The sequence below is a fragment of the Cydia splendana genome, chromosome Z, assembly GCF_910591565.1.
Source record: "Cydia splendana chromosome Z, ilCydSple1.2, whole genome shotgun sequence".
Taxonomy (NCBI): Eukaryota; Metazoa; Arthropoda; class Insecta; order Lepidoptera; family Tortricidae; genus Cydia; species Cydia splendana.
Window position 1 is genome coordinate 40,684,163 of NC_085987.1, and position 23,732 is coordinate 40,707,894.

The 23,732-nt window shown below is 35.8% G+C and overlaps 1 protein-coding gene across 2 annotated transcripts in view; it reads right to left on the reverse strand.

Moving 5' to 3' along the window:
* The window catches only part of LOC134804066 (bestrophin-4), a 95,227-nt gene that overhangs the window by 57,030 nt on the left and 14,465 nt on the right, over positions 1–23,732 (reverse strand). Inside the window, exons 2-3 of one of the 2 annotated variants that reach the window (XM_063776963.1) lie at positions 23,612–23,722; positions 8,726–8,897 (exon numbers count right to left, since the gene is read on the reverse strand). In XM_063776963.1, coding sequence (XP_063633033.1) covers positions 8,726–8,897; positions 23,612–23,722 — 283 coding nt within the window. Of the gene's footprint in view, positions 1–8,712; positions 8,898–23,611; positions 23,723–23,732 lie in introns of those variants that run through there. The other variant, XM_063776962.1, reaches the window with a different exon arrangement.

The following is a 23,732-nucleotide window of genomic DNA, read 5'->3' on the forward strand; positions in this document are numbered from 1 at the left end:
AAAATTGTTACTTAAATGGATATTTGCGCTATGTATTTGGCGTATGATCCAACAGAGCAAATTGACAAAACCCTATAAGTAGATATATGTTCATTGTAGGGTTCCGTAGTCTACCTAATGAAAATTTGCACAAACGGATTCCTAGATCGAAAAGTGGCTTGAAAGTTCAATCCGTACTGAAGTAATTGTGGTATTTGATGTATTTGTATTTAGATATCGCTATCTCCCGTCGCAAGTGTCACGCGGCGCGCCATATCTTTTGTTTCCTCCAAATTGCCGTGTTTTCCCTGGCTTGACACTCCCTCTTGACGATTTACGGCCGCTAAAGTCTATTTTTTATTCGGTAGACTAAAATGATGTTCATACTGTGAAATGTCATTTCAGTCTTAGGTACAGTCAACAACAGAGCTATGAATACAGGCAAAGTGTCAAAAATATGTATACAGTACTTTATTGCCTGTACATTAAGGTCGTGTATACATATTTTTGGCACTTTGCTGTATTAATAGCTCTGTTGTTGACTGTACACCGTTTTTGACAGTTCACTATACCGATGCGAGTCCGACACGGTCTATCGCAGGTAGGGATACCAGATCTACATTTGGGATTTCCTACAGACCTAGGATCCGCGCTCGCGCTTGACAGACAGCTTAAGTGTGCGAAAGGGAAGCCATCACGTATATGAACATCGCATGAGTGCGAAAGAGTCAGACTACCAATGAGAAAACGTAACCACTTTTGAGTTTGACGACGGCCGCGGACGGCCAAGAGCGTATCAAGAAAATATACACGGATTAGGACGAAAAGTATTAAATAAAGTAATTCAGTGAAGATGGTGTCTTGTAGTGTTCCGGATTGCAGTGTCACAGGGCCAAATAATCCAAGCAAATACTCATTTCAGAGGATTTATGATATTCCGAGCGATATATTATTTTCTTAACGATATTTTGTCAAATTAACAGCGTAAAAAGTTTAAGAAGCCGGTTTATACAGTTAATTGCAAGTTTTTCTTCCTTTGTGTGCTAATATCATCATCATATATATAAAATTGAAAAACCAGAACGGGATAAAAAACGAGGGAAGAAGCGAGATGGCGCCTTACAAATTTCTAAAAAAGTTTTTGACACGTTTCTCGAATACGACACACGTATGATAAGAAAAACCTGTTCAAATCAATTATCTACATATGGGAATAGAACTAGAGCATAAAAACTATCGCTTCCGATGCGTATTTAATTTACAATAAGGAAAAGAAATTTTCATAACAATATTCATTTTACGACATCGGCCATTTCTCGGCAACTCTCGGTTGCTTTCGCTTGGCGGTGCTACAGATTAGACCAAATAATCCGTAAGTTAAAGTAAACTAAATTATGTTTGTCATGTTGGTATACAGGTATTTCTGAGTTTTTTTACACGAAGTAAAATAAAAAGTGCTGTCAACCTCAACCTTAGTCTATAGAGCCCATACGAGTGATTTATGTCATATATGACTTATCATTCTTATCAATCAAAGTAATTACTATATTATTATTATCAATTTGTATTTTGTTGTTTTAAATTTATTTTTGAGTTATATTATTCACATTGACTTTCACGGCTTCGGCAAACATTGCCATTCGTCCGGGGAACGGGCTAAGAATGCTGAGATGGGCCAAAAATACAAAGTTGATAGTAAGTTATGTAGGTAAATTAAAGTGCATGTTCAGATATTACTGAGCGTCCTGATATAAATAAGCAAATGTACAGTCAGCAGTCAGCCAAATATCGTAATATAATTTTGTTGCCATAGAAATAAGGATGTGGTCCGATATAGTGGCGAAATATTGAGAGACAAAAGCGGCTAAATTCAGTGGTGGCTCGGACACTTAGAGAGAATGGGAGAGGATCGTGCCGTGAAGAGAGCGCAGGTACTTGGGACAACAAAATGGGAGACGCCCGAGTGGACGTCCTAGGTACCGCTGAAACGACGTAGTTGCTCAAGACCTGCTCAACCTCGGTCATGGCGACTGGCGAGAGCTATCGCAAGACCGAGAGGACTAGACTACCTATGTTTGTATGAAAAGGCGATTTAAGCGCGGTGGTCGTCCATATTCGTCTTAAGGCGAAAATTAATCTAATGAACGTTTTTGCAACTAGGCTTATAAGAACAAATAATAATTTTATCTTGAAACAAGTTTTAAATAAATACGTGTAGATGAAAAAATACAATCTTGCCTTTTATCAAATCACATCATTTTTTGACAAATTTGCGAATTGAGTTATCCAAATAACGGCTACAAATAAGAAATCCCTATCATAGTTTTAAACCATGGCAGGGTTGAATACATAATAATGTCGGTATTTAACTAAACATAAGAAAAACTCTTTATTTCATTTACGCGAGCGGAGCTGCGGGCCCGTCTAGTTTTATCATATAAGTCTATAATTTAAAATATTTTGTGTAAAAACATAACCTGTTACTTTACGCTAGGGCTTGACAAAATGTTCATATGACAGTATCGATAACTTGTCGGTATATTATTATTATTTGTATCTCATAAACTCACGGGTATATACATCCCGGTCATTTAATAAGCGTGCGTGGGGATACAGATCCAACACGTAGAGGCCCTTTGGAGAAGTTTGCTGTTATGTTATTATTATTATTATGAGCCCATATTGTCCCACTGTTGGGCAAAGGCCTCCCTCTTATTCTTCCACGTATCCCTATCCGCAGAAGTCTCCCACCAGTCTCTGTCAAAAGCGTCAAGCTCGTATATTAATAGGTATGTAATTATTTCTTGACAAGACATCATTAAGATATTAGCTTTTATAACCGACTTCAAATAATAACGATTGTTATACCTTTTTGAAGGTGCTCATGTTTAGCGGTAAATTTAAACTTCACTTTCCAACACAGTAAGAGTTACATTAAGGTAAGTCTGCAACGATTTAGATAGCACACGCAGTGCAAGTGTTATTTATACGTCATAATGTCGTAGAATTTTAACGTTCAAAATAACACATTTGAAAAAGTAGTCGATAAAGCAATCAAACATCGACAGATTATTAATATGTTGTAACATGACGTCACTATTTTTGATTTGATCTCACATAGACAATTTACGCACACACTTGCATTTCATTTTTGGTCACACTTTTGAAGATTGACAGTTTGTTCTTTGTCATCTAATTCTATGGGATTTCCTGACAAAATTCTTGATTAGCGAATATTTTTCCTGACGCTCATATCGGTAACGGGGGGTTCGGGTGGACTAACCGTAAACGATATCTATGTATGCTTGATACACTGTTTAAATTTGATTTGTTTTGGATTTATGTAAGTAAATTTGAATAATGTACCTTTTTAGGTACATAACAGAAAATTCTGTTCATTCACTAAAATTCCGGACATTTTTGTTTTCCGGCCGCATTCCTGACAAACAGCCAAAATTCCTGACATGTCAGGAAAATTCCTGACATCTGGTAACCCTAATCACAGGCCTGACATACGGAACCCAAACAAATACATATGTAAGGCTTGTAACGCCGCCAAAATAAAGTAACACCTATGTAAGAAGTTCGCCTACGCTATGCAAGCTAGCACCAAGTAGAGGTATTTCTAATTATTTACATAGATTCTACTGACGTTTTCTGCTGTTCATGTTAGTGCAAAATTAGCTTAGACGGACTCTAATAATTTGACGAATCGAATGTTTGATATGTATGTACATGGTATTTACTGTTATTTTTTATTTTCTTCTCCTGACATAAAAATAAATAAAATAAAATAAAAAAAATAAAAAAGCCTTTATTTCTAGTCATTTGGAGAGAAATGTAAGAAGGTTCATCGATTACATAATCTTATCTAGTTTTTTAGTATTACATTGCATTGTTTCTTATGTCAAAGTTATAATTAAGTACAAGGTGTATGTCAAGAAAAGCTTACATTTTATTTAGGTATTTACACTGATATAGTTAGTCGGACCAGAACCCCTCATCGGGTGAAGGCCTCCTCCAAGGACTTCCAGGTTTCCCTATTTAAAGCAGTATGTTTCCAATTTATACCGGCTATTTTCTTAATGTCATCCGCCCAGCGGCTATTTGGTTTGCCTTTACGGCGTTTTCCTGTGGGCCCCTTCCAGGTAGTAGCTGTTAAGGTCCATCGAGAGTCTGAAAGCCTGGCAACGTGTCCAGCCCATCTCCATTTTTGAGTTTTGGCATGCTTTAAAGCGTCTATTAATTTTGTTATTGCTCTTATATTTATGTGCGGTATTTTTTGCACTCTTCTAATGTTTGTTAGGCTTCTTTCCATTGCTCTTTGACATGTAATTATTTTTGATTTTATTTTTGTAGTAAGCACCCAGGTTGGACTAGCATACGTCAATGAAGGCAAAATGCACATATCCATAACTTGTTTTTTTACTTTCATGTCCATATTACTTTTTAAAATTTCTTTTAGGCTCCAGAACTTATTCCAAGCAATTTTTATTCTACGGTCAACTTCCTGTTCATGCCGTTCACTGTTGAAAGATATCTGTTTGCCTAGGTAAGTAAAACTGTCGACGTACTCCAGAGGTGTGTTGTCGACTGTTATAGCCTTTTGTATGCTGTTGGTCATAAGCTTGGTTTTTAGGAAGTTCATTTTTAAACCTACTTTGGCACTAGCTTCGTGTAAAGTCTGTATCATGTGTTCCAGTTGGACTCCTTTTTCTGAAAATAATATTAAATCGTCGGCGAATCTCAGGTGGTTTAGATAATTACCATTTATATTTATTCCTAACTTTTTCCAATTAATGCTGCTTAATACGGTCTCAAGTAAGGCTAGAAATAACTTTGGAGACAGCGGGTCGCCTTGCCTGACACCTCTCTTTATTGGTATGTCTTGCCCAAGTTTGTCTAATTGAACTTTACTAGTGCTATTTTCATAAATATGTTTTATTATTTTTATATATGCTGGTTCTATATTGCACTGACTCAGAGCTTTCCATATAGATGTATGTGATATTGTGTCGAATGCTTTTGCATAGTCTATAAATGCTGTATATAGAGGTTGACGGTGTTCCTGATATTTTTCAATAAGCTGTTCCAGAGTGTGGATGTGATCCATAGTTGAGTAACCGCTCCTGAATCCGGCTTGTTCGCAAGGTTGATGTTTGTAAATTTTTTCACTTATTCGGGATAATATGATTGATGAGAATAGTTTATATATGCAAGACATCAGACTGATGGGCCTATAGTTTCCTATGTCCTTTGGGTCTTCTTTTTTGTATAGCAGAATTATATTTGACTGTGCCCATTCTTTAGGTGTAATTCCAGTTTTTAAAATAAGGTTAAATAGGTGTGCCAATGGTGTAGCTATCAAAGAAGCGGCAGTCTTTAGCATTTCATTAGTGATATTATCGGGCCCTGGACTTTTGCCAGTCTTTAAGTTTTTGATGTGGTTCAGTATAGCTATTTCGTCTATTACTGGGACTTCACTGGTACTTATGTTTGGTAAGTCTATTTGTGGTGTTTCTGGGTCTTGACAGCTGTATAAATTTTTATAGTAGGTTGTAGCTATTTCCAGTATTTGATCTCGAGATTGTGCAGTTTTTTCTGAGCTTTGTAGTTCTGGTATCCAATTTTTATGTGTTCTAAGTTCTTTATAGGCTTTTTTCAAACTACCAGCTGCATGAAGGTGGCTTTCTATTTTTAACTCTCTGTGTTTTTTATAATCTTCTTTTATGCTTTTACTTACTTTTTTGTAGATATAACTTAGCTCAGATCTTGTCTCCTTTGTTCTGGGTTTTATGCTCTGTAGTTCAGTTCTCTTTATTATTAGTTGCCTTGTAGCTTCTGATAGTATACTTTTGGGATTAGTGTTGGTATTTTTCTGAGAGTGCCTTATAGAGGTTTGGATACAGCTGATCAGTTTGATGACTTCTCCTGACATAATCATACACTAATCCGGGACTGTGACTAGTAGTATGACTACCTTTAGACCACTTGATCACCGAACGGATCTTCTCAGTTTTCTTCCATGTATAAAAGTAAGATTGTATAACGACGAGCGACTAACTAAGTAAAATCAATATTGCGGTCAAATTGTAGGTAACAAATGATTAAAATCTAAAATACCAATCAGAACCCTGTATATGCATAGTAGGAGAACCAAAACCAATGATATTTAAAGAGCCCACTGATTACCAGCTCGCCGGACGATATCAGCCTATCGGTTAGTCGCAAAAGGTGACAGTTCCGAACAACTGACAGGCTGATATCGTCCGGCGAACTGGTAATCTATGGGCCCCTTAATAGCGTACGCGGTGAAAAAATTGTGAACCAATGTCAAAACTATGAAATAGGCTTCAGATACGCGCACAGCTACTAACTATAGGTAGGATGACTAGTATTTAATTTAGATAAGTAGGTACCTAATTAATGATACACCGCGGTATGGTTAGCTCAGAGCCAGGCTGTAATCACTGCATAGTGGCTACGAAGTCGTGATTGGAAACGACTTTACCGGTAACATAATAGTTTTTTTTAATGTCTACCTACGTGGAGATTACTAGTGATTCCTAGGAAAGAATTATAACTATAGTGCTTGAATTTCCTACATTGTGTAGCTGATATAAGTAGATGGTTTTAACTCTGATAATGCTAAGTACGCGAGATAAATCGATGTAGGTTATACTGAAGCGCTTTTACAATGGGAGTAAGTCCGCGAAATCCTTCCGATATCTTTACTATTTCATACACTTCAGCCTATCCGTCATTTTGAAATTTCTGTTTGTTAGAAAGAAACAAAATTTAACAAAGGTTTGTGTCAGGTTGCTAAGTTTTATGAATAAGGAGATTGAATCTGTAAGTTTATAGCTTTTAATCCAACTGATTAAGATAAAAGGGTAATGTTCTTCAAGACTAAAGGCCTTTCAACTTCAACTTCATGTATATAAAAGTTTTGATCGTTCTATATATAGGATGACATGACAGCCGACGTCGCCATATTCAATGTTAATCAGTTCGTTAATTGTGCGTGTTGCAACCTGCATGAAGTGTTTAGTAATGACAAAATATTACAGAGCATTTAAATATCGTAAACAGCACACGACTTATAATGTATTTGAACCTGTAAGCAAAAAGGGTAGCATCAGTGTTGGCCGAAACGTTAATGCAATTGACAATTTTTGACCATTAACCATTACAAATTGAACCGTAAACTGTAACCGTCCGTTACCGTTTACGGTTCAATTTGTAATGGTTAATGGTCAATTGCAATTGACTTTCGGCCAACACTGGGTAGCATAAGATAATAATTTAAATGCTTATTTTGATGGTTATTGCAGTAATAAATTACTTACATATTTTAGTAATCGTCGAACTGAATATGCGAATGCATTAATCATATTTACGATAACGAGCTTTTTTTCCTACTAAATCGAGTAAAACAATAAACAACATTAGCGTCGGCGTAATTTTTTTAGCTTAAAACCTCCGACATGTAGGGAGGTACATATATAAGGTTAGCAATTATATTGTTATTAGCGATGATTAAATTTATTCGTCTTTGTATATCTGTACTCTGTACTATAGGTACCTATACTACGTACGTCCGTTATAATTGACATACATACTACATAGGTCAATCATAATAAAGCAATTTCAAACTGTTTTTACTCGCCAATCAAGTTATTTTGTAGCCCGGAATAACAACAGGCAATAAATTATAAACTGTGATTATAAACGACGGAGTTTTAAGATAACAAAAACAACTGAAACGCGAAGCTCATCCTTTTTCAAGTCGGTTGAAAAACAGCGCAATCTGCGCAATAAACGATTTGGCAGCGCGTTGGAATCCTGCGGCACGCATGCGCACAAATTATGGATAATCGTTTGCACCAAACCGTCACCGTTAAAGCGTTCGCTAAATTTTATTGTATGGGAAGTTTCATAGATCTCTGCTGCGTGACGTTGATCAGTCTGTTAACTGTGGTTGGTGCAGCTGGCCCTTAAACGAGCAATTCTTGTATGTTTATTTATTTATATATTTATTTCGGGATCTCGGAAACGGCTCTAACGATTACGATGAAATTTGCTATACGGGGGTTTTCGGGGGTGAAAAATCGATCTAGCTAGGTCTTATTTCTGAGAAAACGCGCATTTTTGAGTTTTTATGTTTTCCGAGCAAAGCTCGGTCTCCCAGATATTAGAACTAATAGAAGTCTTTATTTTGTTCTGTAATTTCAATATATTTGTAAACTTTAAGAAAACGCTTCATGTATTTGTTAAACGATGGCGCGTAATACTCTACTTTTTACAATTTTTAAACAAACACATGATACGAAAACCTCGCAAATATAGCTCAGCACACAGTCGCTTATAGCAATACGTAGACCGCAACTGCTCGCGGCCAACATCTAGCAGTGGCAATGTACAGTTCGCGCACGAGGTCCGAGATATTGAAATAACCACATAGGGCCGCCCCATACTATAGCGTCTATTGAGTGACGCGTCTAGTCAGCGATATTTATGGAAAATGGCGTCGCTGCGCTGCGCCAACGTTGCGTCGAGCAGCAGCCAGAGTTGACTAGATGCAGACGCTATAGTGTGAGGTGGCCCTGAACCCCTGATACAGCGCTAGGCACCTTGCCTTTCCTAGGATTCCAATTCTAGGAATTCGTGCGCGAACTGCAAAGTGAACTCGCAATATGCGTATATTCCTACTTAAAACAAATTTGCCTTTACTTTAAGTACTGACCGCTCCGGGGATGCCGGCTGATATGAAGAGCGCCAGCGTGTCGGGCCACGGCAGCAGCTTGTACTGCTCCCACCACCGCTTCACGATCAGACTGACGTAGAAACCCAGCACGAAGGACATGGGTATTGACTCGCTCTGCGCGCCGAAGTACTGCCGGACTTTCTCGAATACCCTGCAAGTGTTAAATTGGGTGAATAATCATTTCACAGATAGCAATAAATTTAATAAGCTTACGTTTGAAAAAAATATGATTCCTAAATACGTTTCTTCATGAAACCCTTTTTAGGGTTCCGTAACCAAATGGCAAAAAACGGAACCCTTATGGATTCGTCATGTCTGTCTGTCTGTCTGTCCGTCCGTATGTCACAGCCACTTTTTTCCGAAACTATAAGAACTATACTGTTGAAACTTGGTAAGTAGATGTATTCTGTAAACCGCATTAAGATTTTACACACACAAAAATAGAAAAAAAAAACAATTAATTTTGGGGATGAAACATAGAACTGAAACTCAAAAAACAATTTTTTTTCTTCAAACCCATACGTGTGGGGTATCTAGGGATAGGACTTTAAAAATGATATTGAGGTTTCTAATATCATTTTTTTCTAAACTGAATAGTTTGCGCGAGAGACACTTCCAAAGTGGTAAAATGTGTGCCCCTCCCCCCTGTAACTTCTAAAATAAGAGAATGACAATACTAAAAAAAATATATGATGTAAGTACATTACCATGCAAACTTCCACTGAAAATTGGTTTGAACGAGATCTAGTAAGTAGTTTTTATTTAATACGTCATAAATCGTAAACCGCAATTTTATTATGTTACTTACTGCTACGGAACCCTTCATGGGCGAGTCCGACTCGCACTGGGCCGCTTTTTTAACTAGAGTCCGTCGAAGTGGAAGCCTAACTTTGCACCGCCTTGAGCAGAACACATGTGGGAGTGTCATTACAAACGTCATATTTTCACACATATTTGAATTTAATGATGACATTTGCCATGCAGAGGTCGCATGGTCCGACCTCGTTTGACAAAACATTTACTTGACTAAAATTATAGTTTTTTTTGGGAAATGACTGCATTCCAGTTCCAGTCTGTATATTTATGTCAATCCTAAAATGCATTACAAATATTTGAACTTTTTCTCTATTAACTAGGCGACTACCTAAATACTGAATGAACTAGATGATTTTGTTTACCTACTATGTACTATGATGACCTATGACTTTTTTAGGTTACGGGGCCAATAGGAGTATACATAGGTATGTATAAATATTTAGTTGCCGATCAAGCTATATTTAAATTTTGCTAACACCACATCACATCATCAGTTTAAACGTGATATCATTTAGAAGAAATATGCAAATGCAGTTGGTGGGCAAATAACTGACGTCGGGTGAGCAGGTAAATGAAAAAAAGTCTACAAGTCATTTTAAATTCATGTTTAACGAAAAAAAAACTGCGTCACATAACAGTTTTAAAATGCTGTATCTTTATTAGTAGTTCCACAAGAAATACATACCTGAAAATGTACCTATATTATTATGTGGAGACTTCATTATTAAGAGATTTATGAGAGAGAGAGAGAGAGAGAGAGTAATATGAGATTTTACCATATCCTATCAACCTACCGAACAAAACATTATTCCATATCGGTGTCCAGTCTTCGAGAAATCGCTAAACATACCTATATATTTACATATTCATAAAAAATAACAAATATTCAGATTGAGAACAAGATTTCTTTATTTTATTCTTACCAATAAAAACGTGACGAGAGAATAAACGTTACTATTTATGAACCTCATCTATTCAGAATTCCGAATACAAAAAAAAACTTATTTAAAAAAATATATATATTCTCCTCTCATACGTTCTCTTGATGACTATCGGCCCGATTCGAACTTTGAGATACGTCAATTAATAGATCTAGAAACGATATGGATTAGATATGTCAGTGTCAAATGTGACGTTTCGTCAAAGAAAAACGTCACTTTTGACACTGATACATCTAATCCATATCGTTTCTAGATCTATTAATTGACGTAGGTATCTCAAAGTTCGAATCGGGCAGTATAACGTTTTTTTAAATCTTTTTGTATATTTTTTCGAATAGCTTTATGTTTTTATTGTCCCGGCTGGTAAACTAAGTCGTTTTTATACTTCTCTATTAGGACGTTGAACCTTTGCAAAAAAGCTATTAAGTATCCCGGCCCGGCCCGGTCAGTTTTACAAAATGATCTCTTCAAATAGACAATGTGACACCCACAGTTACTTTTAGTCATTTGCGTTGCGTAATCCAGGGTTAGCCAGTAAATCGGGGTTAACCGGTTAAACCCGGTGTTATCACTACAATATAATATAACCCTGTGTTACTCGTAACGGTTAAATCCGAGTTAGTGGCGAACTCTGGATGGTGCAAGTGGCCCTTAGTGTAGCAAAAGGTTTTCACTTTTCAGTTAAAACTACTGCGCTAATAATTTATTTACTCTTGGTATTTTAGGAAAAGGGTTGATTATAAACTGATTAGTTAAGGTATGTGATGGACGATGTACGACCATACAAACCAGTATCGGAAAATATCGGAACTGCTAATAAGTAATAAATAATACATATTGTACTTCGATACTCGTCGAGCTATCACTGACTCAGACCATAAAAATGCTTCCAAATAGTAAAACATAAGAAACCAAATTAGCGAAAAAAAAACCACATGATTTCAAGAGAAATATTTAGTCGCAGTCAAGTATTAAATATATGAATTGTAATTAAACTAATTAGATTTGCTCGCTTGTGGTTTGTCGAATTCTGCGGGGACCGGTTCCGTAATTATTCCGATTCTTAAAGGCCCGTGCACACCTACGCTGCACAGCGTTCCATCTAGAACAAGCTAGGTGGACAAAATTCATTATCAAATTTCCACTAATGAGTAATTAGATTAGATAAATAACATTCTTAAACCCCCAAACCCATGAATAGATCATGCCTATCTTTCTAATTTTATGAGTTATAAGGGCGCCGAAGTCAGCTAACGAGGTAAGTGCAATCGCACAATTAAATCAGTTGCAATTCTGTGAGGCGTTCAACAACATCTCTTTCAAGTAAAACATTATATTGTGGAAAGTTGTAGTGATGGATCTTATAGCTGATGGTAAGCACTTTATATTTTTTATTTAAACATATTCATATCTCTCGTAATAGTGCAATATATATAGCATTAAAAATGTACTTTAAAAATGTTGAATTTTATCTTAGTTTTCGAACTTTGATAGACTGGCAAACACTTGACAACACTTGACAACAGTCTAGATTTTACATATTATGTACTTCCATTATCCTTCTTTATGATGGTGTATATTTCATTTTTCGCAAATTTTCACAACTTTTTTTTTCAATTTTTTTGCAGAACACTTTTTCTCTATTTCAAGGAAGGGGTTTTTGAAGAATGGACAAATAAGGGGAAAAATGACAGAAATTCCTACCTTTATCAGTTTATATTGGTAAAATATAAGTTAAGAGATTTCACGAAAGAGTCTGAGAGACGGTTGAAAAATATTTTAACCAGTTATTCATGAAAACTGAATACCAAGTGGAATAGTGCGTCAAGATTAAAGAAGCAGTTTGTGGAAAAGTTTAAAAGTGGTCTGGATGGCCAAAATATAGAATTACGAGTGTGCATAACTAGACCAAGTGCATCAACGTCATCTGAAAATGTTAAACCTGCAGGAAGACCCAAATTAAACTTCAAAAGTTCCTCTTTCAAAACGAAAAAACGCTGAATTAAAGATCTGGTACAATTACGTAGTGTTTTAACTGCTGCTGAAATCCCGATTGATACGTGATCGGCAGGAAATAGAAGACGGCAAAATTGTTAAAAAATATTAGACAAAATCCACATAAGCCAACGTAGTCTTGTTCTTACGACATCAGTAGGAACTTCAATGAATTCTAGGCAGCTAAGTGTTAATGAGGCATTAGCATATTATTTTGAGTCAAAATTGAAAAAATACAAACTTACAAGCAGACTAAAAAGTGGTCAATGAAGGTTGATCATCATAAATATCCATCATATCATTATTTGCCCAATGCAATAGGTACATGCGTGTTTTATCCTTCAGAAGAACTTCAAGAAACTTACGCAAAACAAGGAAAACAATTATTATTCTGATATAATACATGAGTTAGAACAGATATTAGGTTATTAATAATTAACAGATTAATAATTAATTTATTATTTATAATAAGTAAAGTTTTAATTAATTTTCTGTATATATTTATATTTTTTTGTATATTTTTAAGTAAATAATTTAAAAATTAATGTATCTATTGAACTGTAAAAATTTGTTTATTATTGTGTTAATAAATTATTTGTAAAAAAATATATAATTAATTTAAATATATATTTTATTTTTTATTTTTTTTACTTTTGTTCATGGTATTTTAAAAATTTTAATAAATTATATTTAATTGAACAATATTAACCATAATACTACCCAAAAACATAAAAAAATAATTTTGTCCACCTAGCTTGTTCCAGACGAAACACTGTGCGCTGAGGTTACGAGTAAAACGAATACTTCGCTCGCCGTACGTCAAATGTCAAGTAAAAATAGGCCAAGTTCTACTCGGACTCGCACACCGACGGGTCCTTGCCAACATCCATTTTCCACGACCACTTAAAAGTTGCTTGTTAAAAAAAAACAAGTTCCCAAAAACAAATGGGAGTTTCAGACTTGTCCACGTAAGAATCTGTATTTGGAGTGTTTTTAAGGTTATCTTATCTATATTATGCTGGCCAAAATTAAATATTTTGCTATATTTTACAAAATTAAATTGTTAACTAACTGCAGTTCAGGTTTCTTTGACTACCTATACCTGCGACAATAATTACAAGCACACAACTATGAGATTAATTGCCGATTTATTTAGAAATATTTGCTGGCCATTCGTCGCTGATAGACTAGATGTTAAGACTGACTCTTACAAATTACATACATAAAAATATGTTGTTGATCGATTAAATTATACCTACTCAATTATTAATTTCCATAATTTTGTATGCTAATTTAACATCACTAATCATTTTAAAGATCCCGCGCAATAAACTATATTTATCTACCATCTATTTATTTAAATTGAATGCAAACAACATTTATCCTTAGCCTTGGAATCATCCATGTGTTATGTAGATTGACACTGATGACCTTGACACGATGACTCATATATAGAAAACTGTAACGGAACTCCAAAACTAATGGTATGTGAACGAGTTTTGACAAGGCTCAATGGATAGATAGACGGACCACTTCGCGCAAGAATGCCGTGGAAGCGAAATGAACACTAGCTTTTTCGACCCATGTCTTGTTCGAATATTACTTAATCACTCTAATCAGTGGCAGCGATGATGGAGACAGAGGGTACGGCCATAGGAACTCTGTGATGATTGTGATGAAACATCGGAACCTAATTGTGTTTGGAGTTTTTAGAATTGTCTTGATGAGTACTAGAACTTTTCCTGCGGCAAGAAACCTACAGTCAGCGACAAAAGCTTGTACCAAAAATGTCATTTTTGCCAAAACCTTATTTTACAGCTCAGTCTTCTATAGTTATTCTAGTTCGTTGGACAAAGTATCTTTTAACACAACCATGACCACCATCTACGCCAACGGTCGGCTATCATTTAACTAAAAGAAACGATTCACAAGTTTCACAAATTGTGAAGTCCTAATAACATATTCAGGACTGTACAGTCGCCATCAGATATATCGGAGCGGCCAAGGTGCTCACAAATATCGGAACACGCCTCTATTGTCAGGGCGTTAGAGCGCGTGTTCAGATATTGTGAACACCTTGGCCGCTCCGATATATCTGATGGCGACTGTATGTATGTATAAGAACTTTGTTCTTGTACCTTACCTTTCGCTACGAAAAGGTGCAAGTAACTCAAGCAAAAAAACAATCAGCCAAGTGCGAGTCGGACTCGCGCACGAAGGGTTCCGTACCATTACGCAAAAAATATAAGTTGTGGTTACCTATAATTAGATAAGCATCAGAACATCACAAAAAAATAAGTTGTGGTTACCTATAATTAGATAAGCATCAGTCATGATTGTTATATAGATTTAAGAACATGTAAGATGTATTATCTGTTGGTAATCCTAAATAAAGAAAAAATAAAAAATAAAAATAAAATGGCATAAAATCACGTTTATTGTACGGGAGCCCCACTTAAATATTCATTTTATTCTGTTTTTAGTATTTGTTGTTATAGCGGCAACAGACATACATCATCCGTGAAAATTTAAACTGTCTAGCTATCACGGTTCATGAGATACAGCCTGGTGACAGACAGACGGACGGACAGATAGACGGACAATGCAATCTTAGTAATAGGGTCCCGTTTTTACCCTGTGGGTAAGAAAGCCTAAAAACCAGCCGGTTCTGGTTCTAATTCTAGATACTCTTAGGTCGTATTAAAGAAAACGCCTATTAGTTAATTAAGAGCACGCTATCGAGTCTTCAAGTCAGACTAGTGAGAGGCGAGTCGAGAGCCCATTAAACTAGTAATCAAATATAACTATATTAAACATGCAAGGAGGTCATAATCAAGGCTGAAGGTTGTCATATCCACCTTAATAAACAACCGAAGTAAAAGGAAGTAGTGAAAACAAGACCTAATTATTATAATACTGAACAATATACCTAACCTGTGCTCAGAAAAAACGCCCCGTAGTTTAATTTGGAAAATTCCTGTCTGGCTTTGTATTTATCCTTCCACTCGTAGAGTACACGTTAAAAAACATAAAAGCATTATTTCTTAAATGAAGTCCAGCTAAAATTTCACATTATCTCTTTCATAAACTTGGGAAATAACTGGAAAATATATTTTAGAATGTGCAACTCAATCTCTTTCATATGATAACCCACTTGACCTACTACACTGAAATTTTGCATTTTGCATAGTGAATAAATTATATTTAGCAATGTGACAGACATACGGACAGAGTCACACCATAGGGGTTCCTTTTTACCGTTTTGGTAAAAAGGAACCCTTATGGTACAAGATATAATTTTATCAACAATACGACTGCCATCACTGCCACCAGTCTTTGTACAATGCGTCTCATCTGCTACCAGTATATTAACAGTAGGTACCTAATCTATTTATTTAAAAGCATTTTTCCCTATTCACCAATTATCGTACTGGAAAAATTATTCAAAATCATGACACTTGACTCACTCGTACTGAGAAATGTAATGTTATGATAATGTATGAAAAGATTAAACAGAGTTGCGTAAACCCGGGGAACGATGCCGGTGAGTGTTTGAACAAGCATTAACGGTCAAATTACTTGTACCTAATTTAAGACATGGGAAAACCAGTTAATGCAGTCGGGACAAACGGAACTAGTCTAGCTATAGTTCGTTTTTTTTAGCATTAGAAATAAGGTAAACAATCTTGATGTGTCTTTTAATTGAAAACCACATTTTAAAAATAAGTTATAGCAAATATATAACAATTATGAATCTAGTACGATCATTTATATTCTTCTGCTTTCATAAGTAATAGTTACTGATTTTTAAAAAGCGTTTTTCAATTAAAAGACATGTCAAGATCGCTTACCTTCTTTCAAGTTCTTTCTAATGCTAAAATAAACGAACTATAGCCAAGTGACAATCTCTAAATACTATCCCTACTAATTACTAATACATAGACTTACTAAACTAAACCCTACTAAACATAATGTAACTCTGTCTGTATGTCACCTCTTCACGCCTAAACCGCTTAACCGATTTAAATGAAATTTGGTATGAAGATAGTTAGGGCCCCGGTGAAGCCTAAGAAGTATTAATCTATCAATCATTAGAAACTAGTCGTTCATAAAACATTATTAAATTACCTAGGTATATACAGTGAAACCTGGATTACAATGTAATTAAATAAGCAACCGCCTGCACAATTCCTCGTATTTTGCCCAAATATTTGAGTTGTATCGTATCGTTAGTTTAGAATGGTAAAGAAAAATAAAAGTTATGCAAAGCCATAATTAATTATTAGCACAAACAAGTCGAAGTGAGTAAGCGAATTTATTTCAAATATATAAGTAGGCATATTCGCAAATAACTGGTACAATTAGTATTTTACCGTCAATGATTTAAAAAAACTATCAGTTTTACCTCACATCCATCTGACTGAACAAAATAATTAATAGATTATTATATTGTAGACAACACAAAAGTAGTGGTACATAACAAGCCTAAATTCCACGCACCTTTGGGTTATTTACTTTAACTTTTGTCACGAATGCAATCAGTACAAAGTATTCTTTAGCTCTTAACAATGTATTGCTATCACACATAATATAATATTATACACAGTACACATAATAAAATACTTAAGTTCAATTCAATACGTTGTTTTCATTTGAGGAAAATCGAACAGGTACCTATTGGACTTGTAACCTTACATCGAGTTATCGAAACAAGCTGTCGAAATGAGCAGCAAAAAAATAACTTTTTTTTGCCGCGAGACGGTTTTAGAAATCGACTCACTCGACGCTTTGGATTGTGGTTAAATGATCAAGTCTTCGTGTTACTTGGCCATTTGCGGAAATACTGGCGAAATGACTTGTTAATCTGCATATTTAGATCATATTTAGTGTATTACGTGATCTCATATTTTGGATATCTACCGAGTATCACCTACCACCATTTCATATGTATCTCTCAGGGACTTAAAGGTTAGCTGGAAGAGATCCCTTAACGGGATAAGTTCGCCTTTGTACACATTAACTGTATTCTCTCTGTGTTATGTACTTGTTTTATGCGCCTAATAAGTTCGCTTTCAAAAAATCCGTACGTGCTTTCTTTGCTAGCAGAATGAAAAAATCTTCATAATATGTTTCGTCGTTATTTATATATATATATATATATATATATATATATATATATATATATATATATATATATATATATATAGGTATATAATATATATATGTACATATATATCATAGTATATTTGTATACGTAATTAATATGTTATTCGTAATTTATTGATTGTTTTTGCTGTTGTAATTGTAGCACCGCTCACAATCTCTCTGCTTAGCCTTAAGGTTGACTGGTAGAGAATGCCTTATGGCATTAAGTCCGCCTTTTGTACTATAAGGTTTTCTTTTGTGCAATAAAGATTAAATAAATAAATAAATAAAGTGTTTACTACTTACTACTACTAGTATCTAGTTAGCTCAGTAAGTAGTTATATAACAAAGAGCAGAAATAATAACTACAATATTACACAGTTATGTGTATATGTATAGCATTCAGTTAAAAAAATATTAACTTGTAATGCACTCAAAATATCTTGACGCTGAACTTAATTTCAAAGTTAGTCAAAGCTACTTTTGTTGGTGCAAATGCAAACATAACAGATGGCGAATAGTGCCTGCGTCCAGACCGAATTGAATGATTATTTACATTCAATTTGCTATCGAGTGTACTTCAAGCATCAATTTAGCAATGTGTCTAATATTTCAATTAGCGACTTCATAGGTACCAGTAACAACAATATTAATTATATCGTTATTAACGTCTTCTAAGAATAGATACATTCTTGAATATTTTTCCAAAAATATTATACGTTCATTATTATGAACTCGCAGGTGATAATACTGATAATTATAAGGTTCTAAGCAGGTTTAAGGAAGGGAGGTGGAAAGGTCATGGTCTAATAAAACATGGTCTTCCATTCCCAGAGTGACACGGGCCTACGTCACAATAACATTGCCACTTTATTTCAACATAACATGTTACATGGGTACATTATACCTATGGTTAATAAGTTAAAATATTTATTTAATTTTTTTATAATTTTCATTTATATGTATTTTATCTTAAATTTTACAATAACACGTCATTTTTAATTATTCGTTAGCAATATCTTCCGATTCACGAAAGAAATTTCAGACGTTCGGGTAATTCTGTTTACATTACTGGCAACACAGGATAGCGCTGTGCACATTTGACAATTCGGATCTAGATAACTTCATGCCCTGACCGTCATCCTTGTCGAACGCGTGTTAATTGTTATTTCCTTCTCGCTCAGTGTCAGCAGTCGCAGTGTTTTCCAAACTTTTCACGTCGTAAGCTTGGTAATTAATGTGTAACTGTGAATTAGTTTTTCAAACGTTTGTCTTGTATAGATAAATAAAGTTTAATTTAATACATTAGATTTGTTTTATTTTACTATGTTTCTACATGAATAACTTAAAATTAATGCCGTTAAAATAATTTTCACCGTTGGTTAAAATTCTCCCACATTTCAAAGTTTGAGAACCTGTAAACAGCATGATGACGTAGGCGCGTGTCAGTTAGGTCATACGCGAATCTCGGAATGGAGTACCAGGCGGAGTATATTATTATACCATGGCAAAGGTTAAGTCGAAGGTCGCTCGCGTTCGTTTATTCGAAACGAACTTGATACCTCGGTACTTTCTATTTTAACTTATATGTTGTCACAAATCTGTTTATTTAACTTGTCAAACTATGTAATTTATAAATATTTATCGTTAAGGTTTTATTGAAGCCTGTAGTTTCATGTAGGTATCTAGCCAGCTATGAGCTGAGTACTAGACGTCAAGAAAATTATATAATTAATATTGATTGAAGAAGGTACCATCGTCCGCACTTAATAGAGTTATCATGTGACATCCTAATCCGTATTACAGAGACATACACTCCACTAATGGTCATTTGGTCAGTAAAGTGTGTCGCTGTTAGTTAGCACTTTGACGTGTTTTATTAATCCACCGCTGACAAAAATGCGATGAATACCTCGGCTAGCTCAAGAATGCTAAGTATAATCTCACCTTAACTCAAGAATACTATAATTAGATAATTACCTATGTCTTTGTTGGCAGACTTTCGCTAAGTTTTAACCGTTACATTAGTCACACTGTTAATTAAAATATTGCAACACTTAATGTCATTTCCCATTTGTCGTTCTAATTCTTAATTTGGAAGACTTACAAGAGTTTCGTGTCTTTTGAGTCGTGATTTTGAAGATTGAACAAAAATACACGTGTATACTTAATATACATTAACAGTGTTTGTCTATAAAACCTAATAGAGTTGCCTGAGGCATCGTCCCCATTGAAAGACTTCATGTACCTTAACTAAGTAAGTAATCCATGAAGATGCAAACAAATGCATCCCGAAAAAAATTTCGTAGAAAATTCTAGTGCCAAACAAGCATAGGTACAATCACTCAATAAAACTTCTAGAGTGTAACCCACAGAATACAAATTAGTTATCCGCCGTCAAGAAATAATTGTTTCTTTAGGATACAACTATCTTATTATAATACATGCACATCCATGCATTTAGTCCTTAGAAAAAGGCGGCGAATTTAAAAAAGGGCGCAAAGGGTTGATGGTGATGAATTTGAATTTCGCGCCTTTTTCTACTGACCATTTGGGTGTGTTTGAGTATAGTCAAAAAACTGTCTCGAGCCTTACAGGAGAGGACTCCCAAGACTCGAGTATTTGCCAACACTAATTCTTATCCGTACTTGCACAAATGTTGCTATACTTAAAAGTATACATAAAGTCACGTCTTGGATGTACCAACGGAGACTCGCAAGTAATTTTTACACCACATTGCAATAAGATAAGATGTAGGTACACATGGTTGCAAGTGTGTCATTGTTTGTCAGTAATATATGATCGCGCGCCATGTTGCGGAATTTCACTGGAACAAATTTTTTCATACTATACTGAACAGGTCACCCTATACATGAGAATAACAGCGCCCTCTTGATAATGATCATAATATTACTGGTCAGGCTTTAGTATTGTTTTAAAACTATATTATCCTCGTTTTTACCGTACAGTAATAAATTATACCCTCCCACGTTACCTCTACTAAGAATCACTACTTCAAAAGTAATAAGCAGTGTTCCTAAATTTTTGTAAGTAAATTTATTTTTACCGAGCAAGAGAAAAATTTAAATAGGAATGGTTCGAAAAGTGGAATCTTTAGGGGTTTCAAAGTACAAGGGTTACATTCTTTGCCACCCAGTGAAACCTCGATACACAACATTTTTCACTACATTAACACGAGGAAAATACTAAGTGTAAATGTAAAACATTCAAAATCATCACTTAAAAATCAATTTCATCAACCACAATGAGCAAACAACTCAAAATTTGCATCAGATTACTTTACCACTCTTGTTTCACTCAGTTTTTGAAGAATAAAGAGAGCCTTTACGAGCTCGTGTGGTGCAAAATAATTAATGTTGAACCTGCTTTAAAGTACACGGCGATAAATATTGCACGTCGGTCTTTGTAAACCTCGTATCCCGTTCAAAATAATTAATGTGACTGGTTCACTCGTAATTTATTAGTTTTATTACTTACTCAAGTCACAGAACATACCGATTAGGTATCTACATACTTAGGTGGCAGAGTTATTGTTCGTGGTGTTTTATAAAACCCAATGAAGTAAGTACAGTCAGAGATGGAACGAATCAGCTGTTGATAGTACCTTCGATAGCGTGGCGTGACTGTAATGACAAGAGCCTAATAGCTTAACATGCCTGCCCCAAGCAACCTGAAATACACCTTCTTAACACCACCTTATGGTTCAAAACACCTTAACTACTCGATCAGATTTGAACAGACGTTCAAATCTAACGCGACTTTTTGTCACAACGTAAATTAATCATTCTTCTCGTAATAATAGAGTTCAATACTGATTGAGGGCCGACCTTAGCTTGTACTGTACTTGTTTCATGACTTACCTATCATAACAATTTGGTTTCAAATAATAGTGCTGCAAGTTCATTAGTGTATTGAGAACGGGGTATCATTCCTATGGCATTCCAGCCGAGTCGGATGCGTACCACCAACCAAGTTCGCTTTCCGAATACACATAATACGTGCATAATACTCAAGGATCGAAATCATAGTTATACTGGTTCACGTGATTTTCGACTCAAGTAAGCAATGAGAATAATAATCCAGCTTAGCAGTTGCATGATTTTGCGAAGAATAAAAGATTTTAATTTTTATCAAATATGGACATTGTACCTAGTTAGTCCTAGTTGGCCGTGAGCTAGAAGCAAATGATTATGATTTGACTTTAGTATCCATAAACAATTAAAGACTGAGTAAGAGAAATCACATTTGTGAGGGTAACCCTTTACTGTTATGTATAATAATATTCCAATTAACCAGATTTGTCACTTTGACCACAAATTAAGAGGTAACTTTCGTCATAAAAACGTGAGAACTACGGTTTTCCTTCCATTCATTATGAAAAGTAAACATATTCATTACAGATTAAAATAATTATGACTGTCCAACTGAGTAAGAATTTCTAAATAAAAACGTGAACTTCAGTCAGCAAATTGTTAAATTTAAACTAACTATATGTATTTAACAAAAACGAACGGGCATAGCCAAAGTCTATTTAATTAAGAAGTATCTATGGAACTATAGGTTGGGCAGAATTATAGAGCTAAGTATCAGTTACAGCGCTTGAGCGGCAGATTTCCCTCTCGCGTTTTGTCTGGACTACGCAAAGAAGTAGTACCTTTGTATATGAAAAATACGAAATGATTAAAATACGGTGGTCTCTATACTCTCTATCATCTTTATTCTCACTACAGAAGTCCTATACCCTTTTGAAACCCCAAAGCGAAAGAATTTATAGTGTAGCACCAGAATGGTAGAAAGACTAACCTCTGTTGTGGCTCTGTGAGTGCGAACCGATACAGCAAGTTGATAGTGTAATACAGAGTGAGGTACGCCAGCAGTTCTCTCCAGACGAGCTTGTAAAGACTAACCTCTGTTGTGGCTCTGTGAGTGCGAACCGATACAGCAAGTTGATAGTGTATTACAGAGTGAGGTACGCCAGCAGTTCTCTCCAGACGAGCTTGTAAAGACTAACCTCTGTTGTGGCTCTGTGAGTGCGAACCGATACAGCAAGTTGATAGTGTAATACAGAGTGAGGTACGCCAGCAGTTCTCTCCAGACGAGCTTGTAAAGACTAACCTCTGTTGTGGCTCTGTGAGTGCGAACCGATACAGCAAGTTGATAGTGTAATACAGAGTGTGGTACGCCAGCAGTTCTCTCCAGACGAGCTTGTAAAGACTAACCTCTGTTGTGGCTCTGTGAGTGCGAACCGATACAGCAAGTTGATAGTGTATTACAGAATGAGGTACGCCAGCAGTTCTCTCCAGACAAGCTTGTAAAGACTAACCTCTTTTGTGGCTCTGTGAGTGCGAACCGATACAGCAAGTTGATAGTGTAATACAGAGTGACGTACGCCAGCAGTTCTCTCCAGACGAGCTTGTAAAGACTAACCTCTGTTGTGGCTCTGTGAGTGCGAACCGATACAGCAAGTTGATAGTGTAATACAGAGTGAGGTACGCCAGCAGTTCTCTCCAGACGAGCTTGTAAAGACTAACCTCTGTTGTGGCTCTGTGAGTGCGAACCGATACAGCAAGTTGATAGTGTAATACAGAGTGAGGTACGCCAGCAGTTCTCTCCAGACGAGCTTGTAAAGACTAACCTCTGTTGTGGCTCTGTGAGTGCGAACCGATACAGCAAGTTGATAGTGTAATACAGAGTGTGGTACGCCAGCAGTTCTCTCCAGACGAGCTTGTAAAGACTAACCTCTGTTGTGGCTCTGTGAGTGCGAACCGATACAGCAAGTTGATAGTGTATTACAGAGTGAGGTACGCCAGCAGTTCTCTCCAGACAAGCTTGTAAAGACTAACCTCTTTTGTGGCTCTGTGAGTGCGAACCGATACAGCAAGTTGATAGTGTAATACAGAGTGAGGTACGCCAGCAGTTCTCTCCAGACGAGCTTGTAAAGACTAACCTCTGTTGTGGCTCTGTGAGTGCGAACCGATACAGCAAGTTGATAGTGTAATACAGAGTGAGGTACGCCAGCAGTTCTCTCCAGACGAGCTTGTAAACGCTGCCGCGCCATCTGGAAACAA